General features: G+C 38.1%; 3 protein-coding genes and 1 long non-coding RNA gene across 9 annotated transcripts in view; 3 read left to right on the forward strand and 1 right to left on the reverse strand.

Moving 5' to 3' along the window:
- LOC307014767 (septin-9-like) overlaps nucleotides 1–14,146 on the reverse strand; it is a 114,589-nt gene that overhangs the window by 41,100 nt on the left and 59,343 nt on the right. The gene's annotated exons all lie outside the window — the stretch shown is intronic.
- LOC307014769 (uncharacterized protein) lies at nucleotides 139–4,843 on the forward strand. 2 transcript variants are annotated; one of them, XM_079642906.1, is made up of 2 exons: nucleotides 139–215; nucleotides 2,162–4,843. In XM_079642906.1, the coding sequence occupies exon 2, from the start codon at nucleotides 2,201–2,203 to the stop codon at nucleotides 3,359–3,361; it is 1,161 nt and encodes a 386-aa protein (XP_079499032.1). In that variant the 5' UTR covers nucleotides 139–215; nucleotides 2,162–2,200; the 3' UTR covers nucleotides 3,362–4,843. The 2 variants fall into 2 exon arrangements, with proteins under 2 accessions (XP_079499032.1, XP_079499033.1); XM_079642907.1 differs by lacking the exon at nucleotides 139–215 and adding an exon at nucleotides 236–1,997.
- LOC307014775 lies at nucleotides 5,071–7,502 on the forward strand. Its single transcript, XR_013801314.1, has 2 exons — nucleotides 5,071–5,109; nucleotides 5,875–7,502. It is a non-coding gene; the product is annotated as an uncharacterized lncRNA (long non-coding RNA).
- Nucleotides 7,764–13,592, forward strand: LOC307014772 (uncharacterized protein). The gene is made up of 2 exons (XM_079642911.1): nucleotides 7,764–7,858; nucleotides 10,947–13,592. The coding sequence occupies exon 2, from the start codon at nucleotides 10,986–10,988 to the stop codon at nucleotides 11,958–11,960; it is 975 nt and encodes a 324-aa protein (XP_079499037.1). The 5' UTR covers nucleotides 7,764–7,858; nucleotides 10,947–10,985; the 3' UTR covers nucleotides 11,961–13,592.

A 14,146-nucleotide genomic window follows, 5' to 3' on the forward strand; every position in this document is an offset into this window, starting at 1 on the left:
CAAAATATATTTTATCCTTTGCATTTGCATTTCCAGAGACTGCTTTTCATATGCTGAAATCAGAATGTTTTTTCAAACACTTGTATGATCAAACTTCCTGTGACGACCAGCAGCAGTTGTTTTGCCAGTTTTATTTACGGGAAACTGAAACCTAGCAAGAGTTTCCTCTATATACACACACAGATCTGACACTCAACAGCCGTAGACTAACGGAGGTAAGCTCTCCTTTTTTCTGATCACTACTTTGTTTTGATTATTTACTTTGGCACGATTTCACATGTTTGGAAGAAGACTTTGATTCCAGCTTTGTACTTGAGTTTTCTCTCCTCTTCGTGTTACTATCCCTCCACCGCAGCTCAACAAGGAAACGCTGTGTATTAAAACAGTCTACTAGATAGAGTGTAACTTGGAACTCGCTTGATTTGATGAACTCTAAAATAAATGGGTTGTACAAGTACAGATTGGATGTTAAATGGCGCAGCGAACAATAGGGTTTCTAGGTGACGAAATCTCAGATTGAAACAGCAAATGTACGTTGTTTATGCCGTTATGAGAAGATTATTTACAATGTTTTTATTTACTACCAAAATATTATTTTCCAACAATGTATTATACGTTTTTATTTTAATTGAGGATTATATGGTGGTGCTCGTCAAAATGTCTCCCACTTTAGGTTCAATATTTTTTTTGAAGTATTTTTGAATGAATAATGAAAAGTAACCTATACTGTATATAGGGCTCAGAAAATATACAACTGATTCCATGATTTGGCAAGTAAATACAAATGTTTAACATTTCCAATGAAATTATTTCAAATGTTCAGATTTATTATGTTTAACGTCTACTATAGAAAAAAAGATGATATAAAAACAATGTTGTATACCAATTACTACGGGCCTATTTAATGCTGACGGGGGTGAAGAGTGACACTCTTGCAGAGCAAGGAAATCACACTTTTTGCTTTTCACCAAGGCCTTCCTCACTTCTCTTATTTTTTATTTCCTCGCTCCTCGGTCTCGGTCTCACCGGAAGTTGATTTGTCTGCGCCATCTTGAGTAGCGTCCCAATGGCCTTATTTTTGCCGGAGGAGCGAGGAGCGATAATGGAGGAGCTATAATCGAGGAACCACCAGACCATCCTCCGATGAAATCCTCAGACACTCGCCCCGCCCCCTTACTGTGTATCGCTCACTGATTGGACGAGGCAGTGCATGCACTGATCTCATGCTTCTTGACATGAGAGCAGTTTCCCAGCGGAGTGAAGAAAATACATGAACCTCACGGGAGTCACTCCTCAGTTTATACCGTGTTTTGTTTCAATTCATGTATCATTTAGTTACAAATATGTGATATATCTGAACAACAAAGTGGTCAAAAATCATTTTATTCATTTTTTGGAAACATTTTCATGATCGCTTTTTTCGTTTTACATTTTCATTTATTGTCATTTCCATTCAGTCAGTCATTAAGAGCTATTTAAAATGTGAATTTGCTACATATCGAAACAAACAAACAAAGTGTGCAATCCAATAAATGTTAATCTAACTGGGTTTTGATAGATAACATATCTCTTTTTCTTCTCTGAATTATTTTATTTATTGTGTGCACCCTAATCAATATTAATCCAACTAATGTTCGTTTATACATTTTAAGAATGGCGTTTATCTTTTTTGAGAATTTGTTCTTATTTTATTTTATTTATTTGGGTCTACAACAGATGATACAAATGTTTGTGTCAGTAAATGTGTACTAACAGAGGCGGGGGTGTATGTGGAAATAACGGGGACAGAGCTGCTGTCAGACGATCAGCTGTGCAGCGTCATCACAAACGGACGTCGCTTCACGTGACGCTCCGGAGGAAAGGACGTCCCATTGCTCTTAAAACTAATTTCCCTGCTTCTCGTGGTTTCCTTGCGTCTCTCCATGCTTCCCTGGTGGGAGGGACTAGTCACAGGGAAACGACGCAAGTGAGGGACGCAAGGAGTCCATTTAACCGAAGTGAGAAGGACCCCAAGAGGTCGTTTTGAGACCATAATGTCTTTTAATTATTAAAACATTGTAATACCCTCAATACATTTTTGTATCATTAAGTGAAAACACATCAATGATTAAATGAATCTGTTTTTATAAACTTTCTGTACTCTATTTCTACCTCAAAAAAGGACTTTGGAAATCCTAATTGAGAGTCAAGTGGACCCAGGATGATGAAGATGTTGGGAGGAGTCACTTGGTGCTGTGTAGCTCTGCTCCTCGCCCTGACCTCTGTGTCAGCTGTACAGAGAGAGCTGAATTCAATCAGTGATTTGAAGAAAATCAACTTTGGCCAATCTGTGCCCAAGCACAGTCTTCTACTGCTCCACTGGTTTGCCAACGAGATCGACATCGACAACAACGATATTATACAGCTGACCTTTGACCCGTACAGTGGAGATTATGGCTCACACCATTATGGCAACTATGAGGAGCTGCTGAATCCACTACTTCAAGGAAATCAATACCATTACTACACGATTGGAAATCTCCATCAGGGAACGTCCAATCCACTTCCAGCGTATGTAGCGCATCCCGGAGCGGATTACGATGGAGAAAACAGGGACAGGATCATAGTTCGAGTCAGGGAGCAAAACCGAAGGCGAGCTTACCAGATGTTAGATGAAGTGTATATCACACAGCATTATGACACTGTGGAAAATCAGGGGACACCTTATGATCCAGGTCATACCTACAGCATCACCACGAACCTCCTGAGACAGATCAGAGAGTTTTCGGTGGGACCAAACCAACTGTCGTATCTCAGAAACCGCTATGGAAGCAGTGCTGATGATGTACAAATCACAAACACATGGGGTCAGTTTGCTTGCGTTGGACTGCTGTTGTATATTGTGATCCAGGAAAAGCACTCCTCTAAGCAACAAAACAAACGACCAAAAATCTACAACAAACCAGAAGACAACAGCAGAGCTGAAAGCGACCATACTGAACAAAACAGAAGAAATCCTAGAAATGAGAGAGAGCACAATGTTCCGAGAAATGAGAGAGAGCACAATGTTCCGAGAAATGAGAGAGAGCACAATGTTCCTAGAAATGACAGAAAGCACAATGTTCCTAGAAATGAGAGGAAGCACAATGTTCCTAGAAATGAGAGGAAGCACAATGTTCCTAGAAATGTCCAAAACCAGGGTTATGTTGTAGTGAATGTGGGCGATTATGAGGACCATGAAGCCAGCAGGCGACTGATAAACACAGAACCAGACTGTTGCAACACCTATAAATCTTGTATACATTTTTTTTTGTTTTGTATTGCCTGCATAGTTGTAATTGTATCGGTTATAATCATTTGGATTTTTGTTATGAAAAATTAAGAGATACAAAAATGTATCTTGAAGGCTCCTGGGAAGAAAACCAAAACCCACTTGTGTATCTAAGAGACTGCTCTGAAAGCAACACTGATGATTTCCACCTCACAAACAATGTTTAAAAAAAAGAAATAACTACAAACCAGAAAACAGACAAATTGATTGGGGCTCTGCATTCTGTTTTTCTTTTTTCTGTCTATTTCTGCATTTTGAGTGCATTTAGAGACAAAGATAACATTAAAACAGAGAGTGTAAAGATATTGTTTAACACCTGAACATCCTGCAAGTGCTTATATTTTGCAATGTTGTAATTATTTCAAATATCTTGACGAAAAAAGGCCTTTAAAAAGCTAATCAATATATGTTTTAGAAAAGCATGAAAATATCACCATTAATGATGCGAAAATATTGTTTTTGAAACCAGCTGATATTTAGTTTCATGCTCATCACTCATCCTACATTTTCAAACACTCTACTTTTTACTGTCAACCAAAAGGCAATATTCAAGTGCTGATGATGTACAAATCACAAACACATGGGGTCACCTTGCTTGCCTTGGCCTGCTGCTGTATATTGTGCTCGGGGAAAGGCACCCCTTTACCCCACAATCCAACTACACACCGCAAGTCAGAGAACAAAGCACCTCCACACCAGATAACAGACAGACTGATTGGTGTGAACTGCTGCATGATCTTTATTGTTCTTTCAATTTGTCTTTTTATTTTGGCAATTTATTTCGAAAGGAGATACATTGACTTGAGAGAGGGTAAATAAATTGCCAAATAATGTGTTTAAGCATAATGCTTCTCACAAAGTCAGCAGCATTCAAAAGTTGATTGGGAAGAAGGAAACACACGTGAACATGTCCAGGGGTTCTTCTGTTTGATGCTTCTTTTTTTTTTTACTTCTGTGTTTAATTGTAATTTGTATTATATAACTTTTTTTGTGAATGGTGTTAGTTTATATTTGAGATAAAGGCTTTGTATGACATGCTTTAGAAGACAGGCCAAATACTTTAAATCCTCGATCTTTTGAGCTTCAAAGTTACATTTATAAAAAATGACAGGTTCTGAATAACAGTAGGGCTTCAACTTCTATTTGAACTGTGCACATTGGCTTTTTTTTTTTTTAATAATGCACTGCTTTGCTGCAGGCATGAAGCTGCAGGTTTCAGTTTTGCTCCAGCATGTATAATTGAATAGCTATGACTCACTGAGGATTCCTCCTGTGTTTGAGACGGATGAAGAGAATTTAAGCAGCACTGATTGATAAACCAAACAGATCGGTGAATGACTGTCCGGTCTGCAAAGGACAGCCGTCACTGACATGAATGCATTTAATGTTTTTATACTTCCTGTAATGTCATAAATTGTGTGTGTTTATTAAATTGTAATGTGTCAGTAAGACTGATGTCAACTTTTCATTTGAGCTTTTAGGGAACTGAGCACAATTTAGATGTGCAAAATAATAAAGACACCGTTAACATTATATTCTGGAAGATCAGATTTGTTATCTTTGGCATCACAAGCGACAAAACGCTGCTATATATATTAGCTTTTTGCATTTCTAAAGACTACTTTTCATATCTGGAATTTCTTTTTTTAAACAGCCATGTGATCAAACTTCCTGTGATGACCAGCAGCAGATGTTTTGCCAGTTTAATTTACGGGAAACTGAAACTTACTTACACACACACACACACACACACACACACACACAGAGATCTGACACTCGACAGCAGCAGACTAACAGAGGTGAGCTCTCCTTTTTCTGATCACTAGTTTGTTTTTATTATTTACTTTGGCTCTATTTCACATGTTTGGAAGAAGACTTTGATTCCAGCTTTGTATTTGAGTTTTCTCTCCTCTTCGTGTTACTATCCCTCCACCGCAGCTCAACAAGGAAACGCTGTGTATTAAAACAGTCTACTAGATAGAGTGTAACTTGGTACTCGCTTGATTTGATGAACTCAGGCTGCTGAAGCCTCAAAATAAACTCAGAGAACTTTAAAAATACATTTTCACTCAATATGAAGACATCTCTTATTTTTTGCAATTTTCGAAATGACACAGGATGTTTCTACACGGTGTCATTTTTAAGAAAAACCTATTAAACCTCTCACTTTTGTTTAGGGGTCTTTTAGGGTTGTACTGTATGATATCCTATTAAAAAAAATCACATACTTAAAAATGTCTCCATAATGATGGTAATTGGCTGCCAGACCATTTTAGGACAGGAAGATCCGAAGTATAATAATTCAATTCATGTTATTTTTTGTTTTTGACAAAACTCATACAATAATGACGGTGGGACCTAATTTAGGTTTTATTTGATTAAAACATTTTCTGCATTTCATCAAAAAGATCCAGACAATCTTCTGATGATTTCTGATAGAATGTCTTACCATTTTTAAATGTTGTATTACCCTGAATAGCTATTTGTATGATTTGAGAAACAGACACTATTAATTTCTATAAATCTGATTTTGATAAACATTTCCTTGTTTTTGCTCCATAAAGGCCTTTGGACATCTAAATTACATGTCACTTTGATACAGGATGATGAAGATATCAGGAGGAGTCACTTGGTGCTGTGTAGCTCTGCTCCTCGCCCTGACCTCTGTGTCAGCTGTACAGAAGAAGCTCAAATCAATCAGTGATTTGAAGAAAATCAACTTCGGCCAATCTGTGCCCAAGCACAGTCTTCTGCTGCTCCACTGGTTTGCCAACACAGTTACCATTGACGATAACAATGTCATAAGTCTGACCTTTGACCCGAACGATGGGGATTATGGCTCACATTATTATGGCAACTTTGAGGAGATGCTGGACCCACTGCCTCGGCCTCGGGGAAATGAATACCACTACTACACTATTGGAAATCTCCATCAGGAAACGTCCAATCCACTTCCATCTTACGTAGCGCATCCACAAAGAGCTTTTGCAGGAGAAAACAGGGACAGGATCATAGTTCTTGTCAGGGAGGAAAACACAGGATGGCAAACTTCCTGGAGGATAGACCGCGTGTATATCACACAGCATTTTCAACATCAGGGGGAATATGATCCAGATCATACCTACAGGATCACCATGAACCTCCTGAGAGAGATCAGAGAGTTTTCTGTGGGACCAAACCAACAGCCACTGTGGTATCTCAGAAACCGCTTTGGAAGCAGCGCTGATGATGCACAAATCACAAACACATGGGGTCACCTTGCTTGCCTTGGCCTGCTGCTGTATATTGTGCTCGAGCAAACGCACCCCTTTACCCCACAATCCAACTACACACCGCAAGTCAGACAACAAAGCGCCTACAGACCAGATAACAGACAGACTGATTGGTGGGCAGCTTTTGTGAACTGCTGCATGATCTTTGTTGTTCTTTTAGTTGTTCTTATTATTTTGGCAAATTCTGCAACAAGGAGATAACTTGAAATGAGAGAAATTGCCATTTAATGTGTTTAAGCACAATGCTTCTCACAAAGTCAGCAGGATTCAAAAGTTGATGGGAAGAAGGAAACATGCACATGTCCAGGGGTTCTTCTGTTTTATGCTTTGTTTTACTTCAGTGTTTGATCCTAATTTGTATTATATAACCTTTTTTGTGAATGGTGTTAGTTTATATTTGAGATAAAAGCTTTGTATGACATTCTTTAGATGACAGGCCAAATCCTTTAAATCCTCGATCTTTTGAGCTTCAAAGTTACATTTATAAAAAATCACAGGTTCTGAATAACAGTAGGGCTTCTTCTTCTATTTGAACTGTGCACATTGGCTTTTTTTTTTTTTTTTTAATAATGCACTGCTTTGCTGCAGGCATGAAGCTGCAGGCTTCAGTTTTGCTCCAGCATGTATAATTGAATAGCTATGACTCACTGAGGATTCCTCCTGTGTGTTAGACAGATGAAGAGAATTTAAGCAGCACTGATTGATAAACCAAACAGATCGGTGAATGACTGTCCGGTCTGCAAAGGACAGCCGTCACTGACATGAATGCATTTAATGTTTTTATACTTCCTGTAATGTCATAAATTGTGTGTGTTTATTACATTGTAATGTGTCAGTAAGACTGATGTCAGCTTTTCATTTGAGCTTTTAGGGAACTGAGGATGAAGATGTGCAAAATAATAAAGACACCATTAACATTATATTCTGGAAGATCAGATTTGTTATCTTTGACATCACAAGCGACAAAACGCTGAAATATATATTTTATCATTTGCTTTTTGCATTTCTAAAGACTGCTTTTCATATCTGGAAATCAGAATGTTTTTTTTTAAACAGCCATGTGATCAAACTTCTTGTTGCCACCAGCAACACTTGTTTTGCCAGTTTCATTTACAGGGAAACTGAAACCTAGGGAGAGTTTCCTCTACAATCTCTCTCTCTCTCACACTCACACACACACACACACACACACACACACACACACACACACACACACACACTCACACAGCCACACCCACACACAGATCTGAGACGCGACAGCAGCAGACTAACAGAGGTGAGCTCTCCTTTTTCTGATCACTAGTTTGTTTTTATTATTTACTTTGGCTTTATTTCACATGTTTGGAAGAAGACTTTGATTCCAGCTTTGTATTTGAGTTGTCTCTCCTCTTCGTGTTACTATCCCTCCACCGCAGCTCAACAAGGAAACGCTCTGTATCAAAACAGTCTACTAGATAGAGTGTAACTTGGAACTCGCTTGATTTGATGAACTCAGGCTGCTGAAGCCTCAAAATGAACTCAGAGAACTTAAACATATAATTGTAGTCAATATGAAGACTTTGGATTTCTTCCCAAGGCCTATTGGTCAGTATGAGCAGAAGGTATAATAACAAGAAAACATTTTTTTAATGTTTACTTGACTGATCCAACCATGATAATAACCATTTGATGCATATCTTGTTACAATGGCATGTATGCTTTGAGAAAGTACAGATTGGATGTTAAATGGCGCAATGAACAACAGGGTTTGAAGGTGACGAAAACTCAGATTAAAACTGCAAATGTACTTTGTTTATGCCGTTATGAGGAGATTATTTACTACTAAAATATTATTTGCAAAGAATGTATTATAACATGTAATATAATTGAGAAATATATGATGAGGCTAGTCCAGGGCTCGACAGTAACGGTTGCCAGGTTGCCATTTGGCGCGTTCACACCGGAGTACTTTTCCCACAATAGTTCATCAGAACTCAGATATATTTGCGTTCACACCAAAAAGCCCCCTGAACTAAATTAGTTCATCAGAACCATTTTTACCCCCCTTTTCAGTCCCTGCTAGAGAGCAGGTTCCTATGTCTGATTGGCTGGGCGGAATGCAAACCACGCCCCGTTAAACTCCCAAAACGTTTTGTGAAGCCGCCATTTTATTATCCTTGCATTAGCATTAGCCCAGCGCAGAAACGCAGACTAACTTATGGCAACACAAAAGAAAACATGGGAGCGGTGGAGATGAGGAGGTGTCGGCGTTCTGGCGATTTACTCTGAAGGCTTCAGTAGAAGTCCCAGCAGCTTCTACTGAAGCCAGTCCCCAACTCTTGGGACATCCGGCCAGGGTCTTTGGGTGGCAGTATACGTCGTGAAGTTGTTTGCAGCCTGCCAGTAAACCCAAAGCAGAAGAAGAAGAAGTGACGTCAGCGGCTTCATTTGCCTAATCCACCCCCAGGAACTCATTGCGGTGTGAATGCGATCTGCTTTAGTTCATCAGAACTAAAAGAGTTCTCATTAACTATTTTGGGAAAATAACTTTGTGTGAACGCCCCTATGGGAAACCATTCAGAAAAAATGTCAACCAATACTTGGCCTTTGGTTGCCATCAGTGTCAACCACTTTTTAACATTAAGAAATAAGGACAGCAAACAGCAAAATATGCACCCCAAAATAGATAAATGTTAATTATTCGTTGTATTAAGAGTGATATTTAATTATTGTTGTGACCAGTCGGAACCTGATACTTAAGTTGCACGTGCATTGGTGTGATTACTGAGCCAGAAAGCAATGCACGTTTACTCGAGTGCGCCGTGTGTTTGTTTTACAAAAAATGGCGAAGCAAATTAAGTTGTTTGACTGTGGGGTAAAAAGTTTGGCCAACCCGTCAACATCTCAAACGTATAATATATACATATATAATCACTTCTATAAAAAGGTAACACATTTTAAATATAGTTAGATTAAAGGTAATTTACATCTAATTCTTAACTGTGAATGGTTTTCATGTATTTAACATTATAAATGTATTAGTCTGGCCAATCCAAGACTTCAATGCTGAAGGGCCAATGGATCTATGGTGGGGGTCAGCACAAAGGTCAAGAGAACCCACATTTGAAAGGGAGACAACGGATGACCAAGAAACTAGTGACTTGCTCAATTCCTTTGTGAGGGATCTGTGAAAAACATGACAACAGCTGCACTACTGGTGTTTTGTATACCAGCAATTGAGGGTGGACAAGTTTACTACCACTTTAGTTTCAAATAATTGTGTTAATTACTTATTGTAAAGCATTTGAACATTCTTTTGTGTCACATGTTCATTATTAAGTTAATTTAATTATTTAAAATATAAGGTGACTAAAAATGGCAACCATATTTTCAGTTTTTGCAACCAAAAGCTGATGCCTGGTTGCCAGCCTGACAACCACTTTTAAAAGTTAGCATTGAGCCCTGGGCTAGTTAAAATGTCTCCCACTTAAGGTTCATTTTTTTTTAATAAATATTCTTAAATGAATAATGAAAAGTAAGCTATATATAGAGCACAGAAATATATACAATTGATTCCCAGATAAATACAAATTGTAAACATTTCCAATCAAATTATTTCACCTTTTTCATATGTATTATGTGCATATTATAGAAAAAAGGATGATATCAAAATAATGTATTCTAATCACTATGAGCCTGTTTTATGCCAACAGGGTTGACATTTGACTGCCCTGCATATCAAGTATTAGACTTACAATGACTTTCAATTCTTAAAACATTGTAATACCAACATTAAAAAGGTCCCTATTATACTGTTTTTCATCAATATATTATAGGTCTCAGTTATATACAAAACATGTCTCTGAAGTGTTTGGCTCCAAACACCAAACAGATCATTGCAGCATCCCATAAACCCCTCTGTTTCAGCCCTGTTTCCAAAGTGCTGATTCTCTGTCTGTTACTTTAGATGAAAATAAGGAGCCCCTCCCCACGCCCCTCTGAGAGATATTTGGTTACAAAGAACTCAATGGTGCTCTAGGAGGAGATTCAGGTGATAAGGGGGGTTGGGGGGGGGGGGGGGGGGGTTACCTGGGTTTGTGATTGGCTAATGGTTACACAAGCCAAAAAATTGTTATGACATCATAAAGTGGCCAAAATCTGATCAGCTCATTTTCAGACAGGTTTTTATATAAATGGATCAGAACAAAAAGAGAGAGAATCTGTATTCCTGAAGCTTTCAGAATCTCTTTACACAGAGGGGACACATGTTGATGTATAAAAGACATGAACAAGTGGATTTTGCATAATAGGTGACCTTTAAGTAAAAACACATTGATAGATTAAATGAATCTGTTTTTAATATACATTCTCTACTCTATATTAAGGACTTTGGACATCTTAACTAAGAGTCAAGTGGACCCAGGATGATGAAGATATCAGGAAGAGTCACTTGGTGCTGTGTAGCTCTGCTCCTCGCCCTGACCTCTGTGTCAGCTGTACAGAAGAAGCTCAAATCAATCAGTGATTTGAAGAAAATCAACTTCGGCCAATCTGTGCCAATGCACAGTCTTCTGCTGCTCCACTGGTTTGCCAACGAGATCGACATCGACAACAACAATATAATAGAGCTGACCTTTGACCCAAACAGGGAAGATTATGGCTCACACCATTATGGCAACTATGAGGGGGTGCTGGACCCTCTGCCTTGGGGAAATCAACACAGGTACTACACTATTGGAAATCTCAATGAGGAAACGTCAAACCAACTTCCTCCTTATGTAGTCGATCCCAGAATTGAGGATATGGGAAGCAACATGGACAGGATCATATTTCGGGTCAGGGAGCAAAACATACATGGGCAAGCTTACCAGACGATAGACCAAGTGTATATCACACAGCATTATGACACTTCTGAAAATCAGGGGGCAGTTTATGATCCAGATCATACCTACAGGATCACCACGAACCTCCTGAGAGAGATCAGAGAGTTTGCTGTGGGAGAAGACCAACAGCCACTGTCGTATCTCAGAAACCGCTTTGGAAGCAGCGCTGATGATTTCGACATTGTAAACACATGGGGTGAACTTGCTTGCCTTGGACTGCTGCTGTATATTGTGATCCAGGAAAAGCCCTCCTTTAAGCAACAAAACAACCGCCCTGAAAACAGAAGAAATCCTAGAAATGAGAGACAGCACAATGTTCCTAGAAATGTCCAAAACCAGGGTTACGTTGCACTGAATATACGCGATGATGTGGACAGTGTAGCCAGCAGGCGACCGGTAAACACAGAATCAGACTGTTGTAACACCTTTAAATCCTGCTTAATGTATTGTTTTTTGGCCTGCATATTTGTAATTGTAATTGTATTGGGTATAACTATTTATTATCTTAATAAATAAGATCCAAAAATGTATCTTGTAGGCTCCTGGGAAGAAAACCAAAACCTACTTTTGTATCTAAGAGACTGCTCTGAAAGCAACACTGATGATTTCCACCTCACAAACACAGTTTAAAAAAAGAAAGAACTACAAACCAGAAAACAGACATTGATTGGGGCTCTGCATTCTTTTTGTATTTATTTTTTGTTTATTTCTGCATTTTGAGTGCATTTAGAAACACAAATAACATTAAAACAGGGAGTGTAAAGATATTGTTTAACACCTGAACATCCTGCAAGTGTTGTTCTGATGTATGTCTTGTTTCGTCTCCATACTTTGGATTTCCTTTCTGTACGATTTCATCTTTTTGGTGAACGGTGTTGGTTTAGATTGACATATAGACTTGGTATACGGTAACATGCTTTGAATGAAAAGTTAAATTCTTTCATCTTCTTCAAATCTCAAACTGTGCGTTATGAACAGTGCGTTAGTCTTCAGGGCCCAGTAGTTCAAAACTTTTAATCTCAATCAAATCCGATGAGATTTTGAAATCCCATTTTTTGTGATCCAGGATCAGACAACTCGGACAGATTTTGTCCCTGTAGTTCAAAGCAATTCAGGATAGGATCAACCTGATCCAGATTCAGACTTTTCAAGATTACTAGATCCTGAATATCAGTGCTTTAATCCTACCGATCGCCATCTAGTGGATATGAAAAATAATACAAGGAAGACAAGAGAACACATTGCAGAGACATCTCTTGTCCGCAATTACTTTTGAAAGGTGATGACAGATGGACTTCTTTTTTGTTGAAGATATTTTTTCTTAAAACTAAATTACATTTGTGCTTGACAATCTGTGTTGTGATACTTTTATGAGCATAAACATTTGTCATCAACATTTGGTTGGTTGGTAGGCCACCACAAACGTGACCAAAAAATGAAAAATAAAATTGATTTGCCATGAAGGCTAAACATTGTGCATTATTTAAGTTAACAAGGTTTGCCATCTTATTTATATTGAAACATATTTTAAAATAAATTGTACAGTACATTTTGCTCTGGTAATCCACTGGAAATCCACCCCTCTGGTGGGATCAAGATAATCCAGTTTTTTGGGATCAAACTAATCCCAATCCTGTGTTGTCGGTTTGAACTACCTGTTTTGAAGATTTGATCCAGATTAAAGCTTGGATTGGATTTCCTGATCTGATTGGATATGAAAGTGATCCTAATCCTGTTTTTTGGTTTTGAACTACCCAAAATCCAAATCTGATCCCATCAGATAGGGATTAAAAGTTTAGAACTTCATAGCTCAATGTATTCATAAATACATTTTGTAACAACAACATAATTTGAACTGAACACATTTGCTTTTATTTCATATTATAAACGCACTGCTTTGGTAATAAAGCTCTAGGGTTCAGCGTTAATAATCCAAGAGCAATGATTAACTGATGATTTTTACAATGTCTGACACGGATGAATAGAAGAAAATGTCACTTATTAAAAAGTGAAACTGTGTGAATGGCTCTAAAGTCTGTTGAGGACAGCCGTCACTGACATTAACGCATTCCATTTAGTGCTTTTTTAATTTCTGCCATGTTGGAAATATTGTGTCTGTGTGTTTATTAAAGTGTATTTTATCAGTCAGATTGATGTCAGTTTTTTATTTTAACTTCAAGGAAACTGCATGAGCACAAGTGAGATACATTTGAAGTTGCATTCTGAATTATCTGGTTTGTTCTCTTTGAAAGCATATATAACAAAAGCTGCTATTCTGTCTTTGCCTCCCAGAGAGTCAAATAAAGACTTTTCCCAGGCATGTCAACAAACGCACCCAATTCCTTACGTTTCAAATGAAAGGGCTTTTGTCAATGGGCGACAGGCTCAATCACTATTATGTTTCCTCATTCGGCAAAAAACAGTCAACTGTATGTTTAGGGGCAGAGGAGGTCTAGGGACACACCTCCTGTATAATGTCAATCCATATATAAACAATAATAATAAAAAAAACATGTGAAAATAAAAAGCTCAAAGTCTGGCACTATTAAAAATCTAAAAGGACACACTAACTGTCCCAGGATAGATGCACTATAAACCCGCTCATTAAATTCCAACATGATCGAGAATCTGAATCTTATAGAATCTGTCCTCTAAAAACTGTCGAAATAAATAATCCTAATGTACGGCACATATCTGTTAAA

This window comes from Notothenia rossii, assembly GCF_949606895.1.
Source record: "Notothenia rossii genome assembly, chromosome: 8".
Taxonomy (NCBI): domain Eukaryota; kingdom Metazoa; phylum Chordata; class Actinopteri; order Perciformes; family Nototheniidae; genus Notothenia; species Notothenia rossii.

Bases quoted from the DNA above. Each gene is read 5' to 3' on its own strand.
- LOC307014769 (XM_079642906.1), top strand. From the start codon at position 2,201: ATGATGAAGATGTTGGGAGGAGTCACTTGGTGCTGTGTAGCTCTGCTC.
- LOC307014772 (XM_079642911.1), top strand. From the start codon at position 10,986: ATGATGAAGATATCAGGAAGAGTCACTTGGTGCTGTGTAGCTCTGCTC.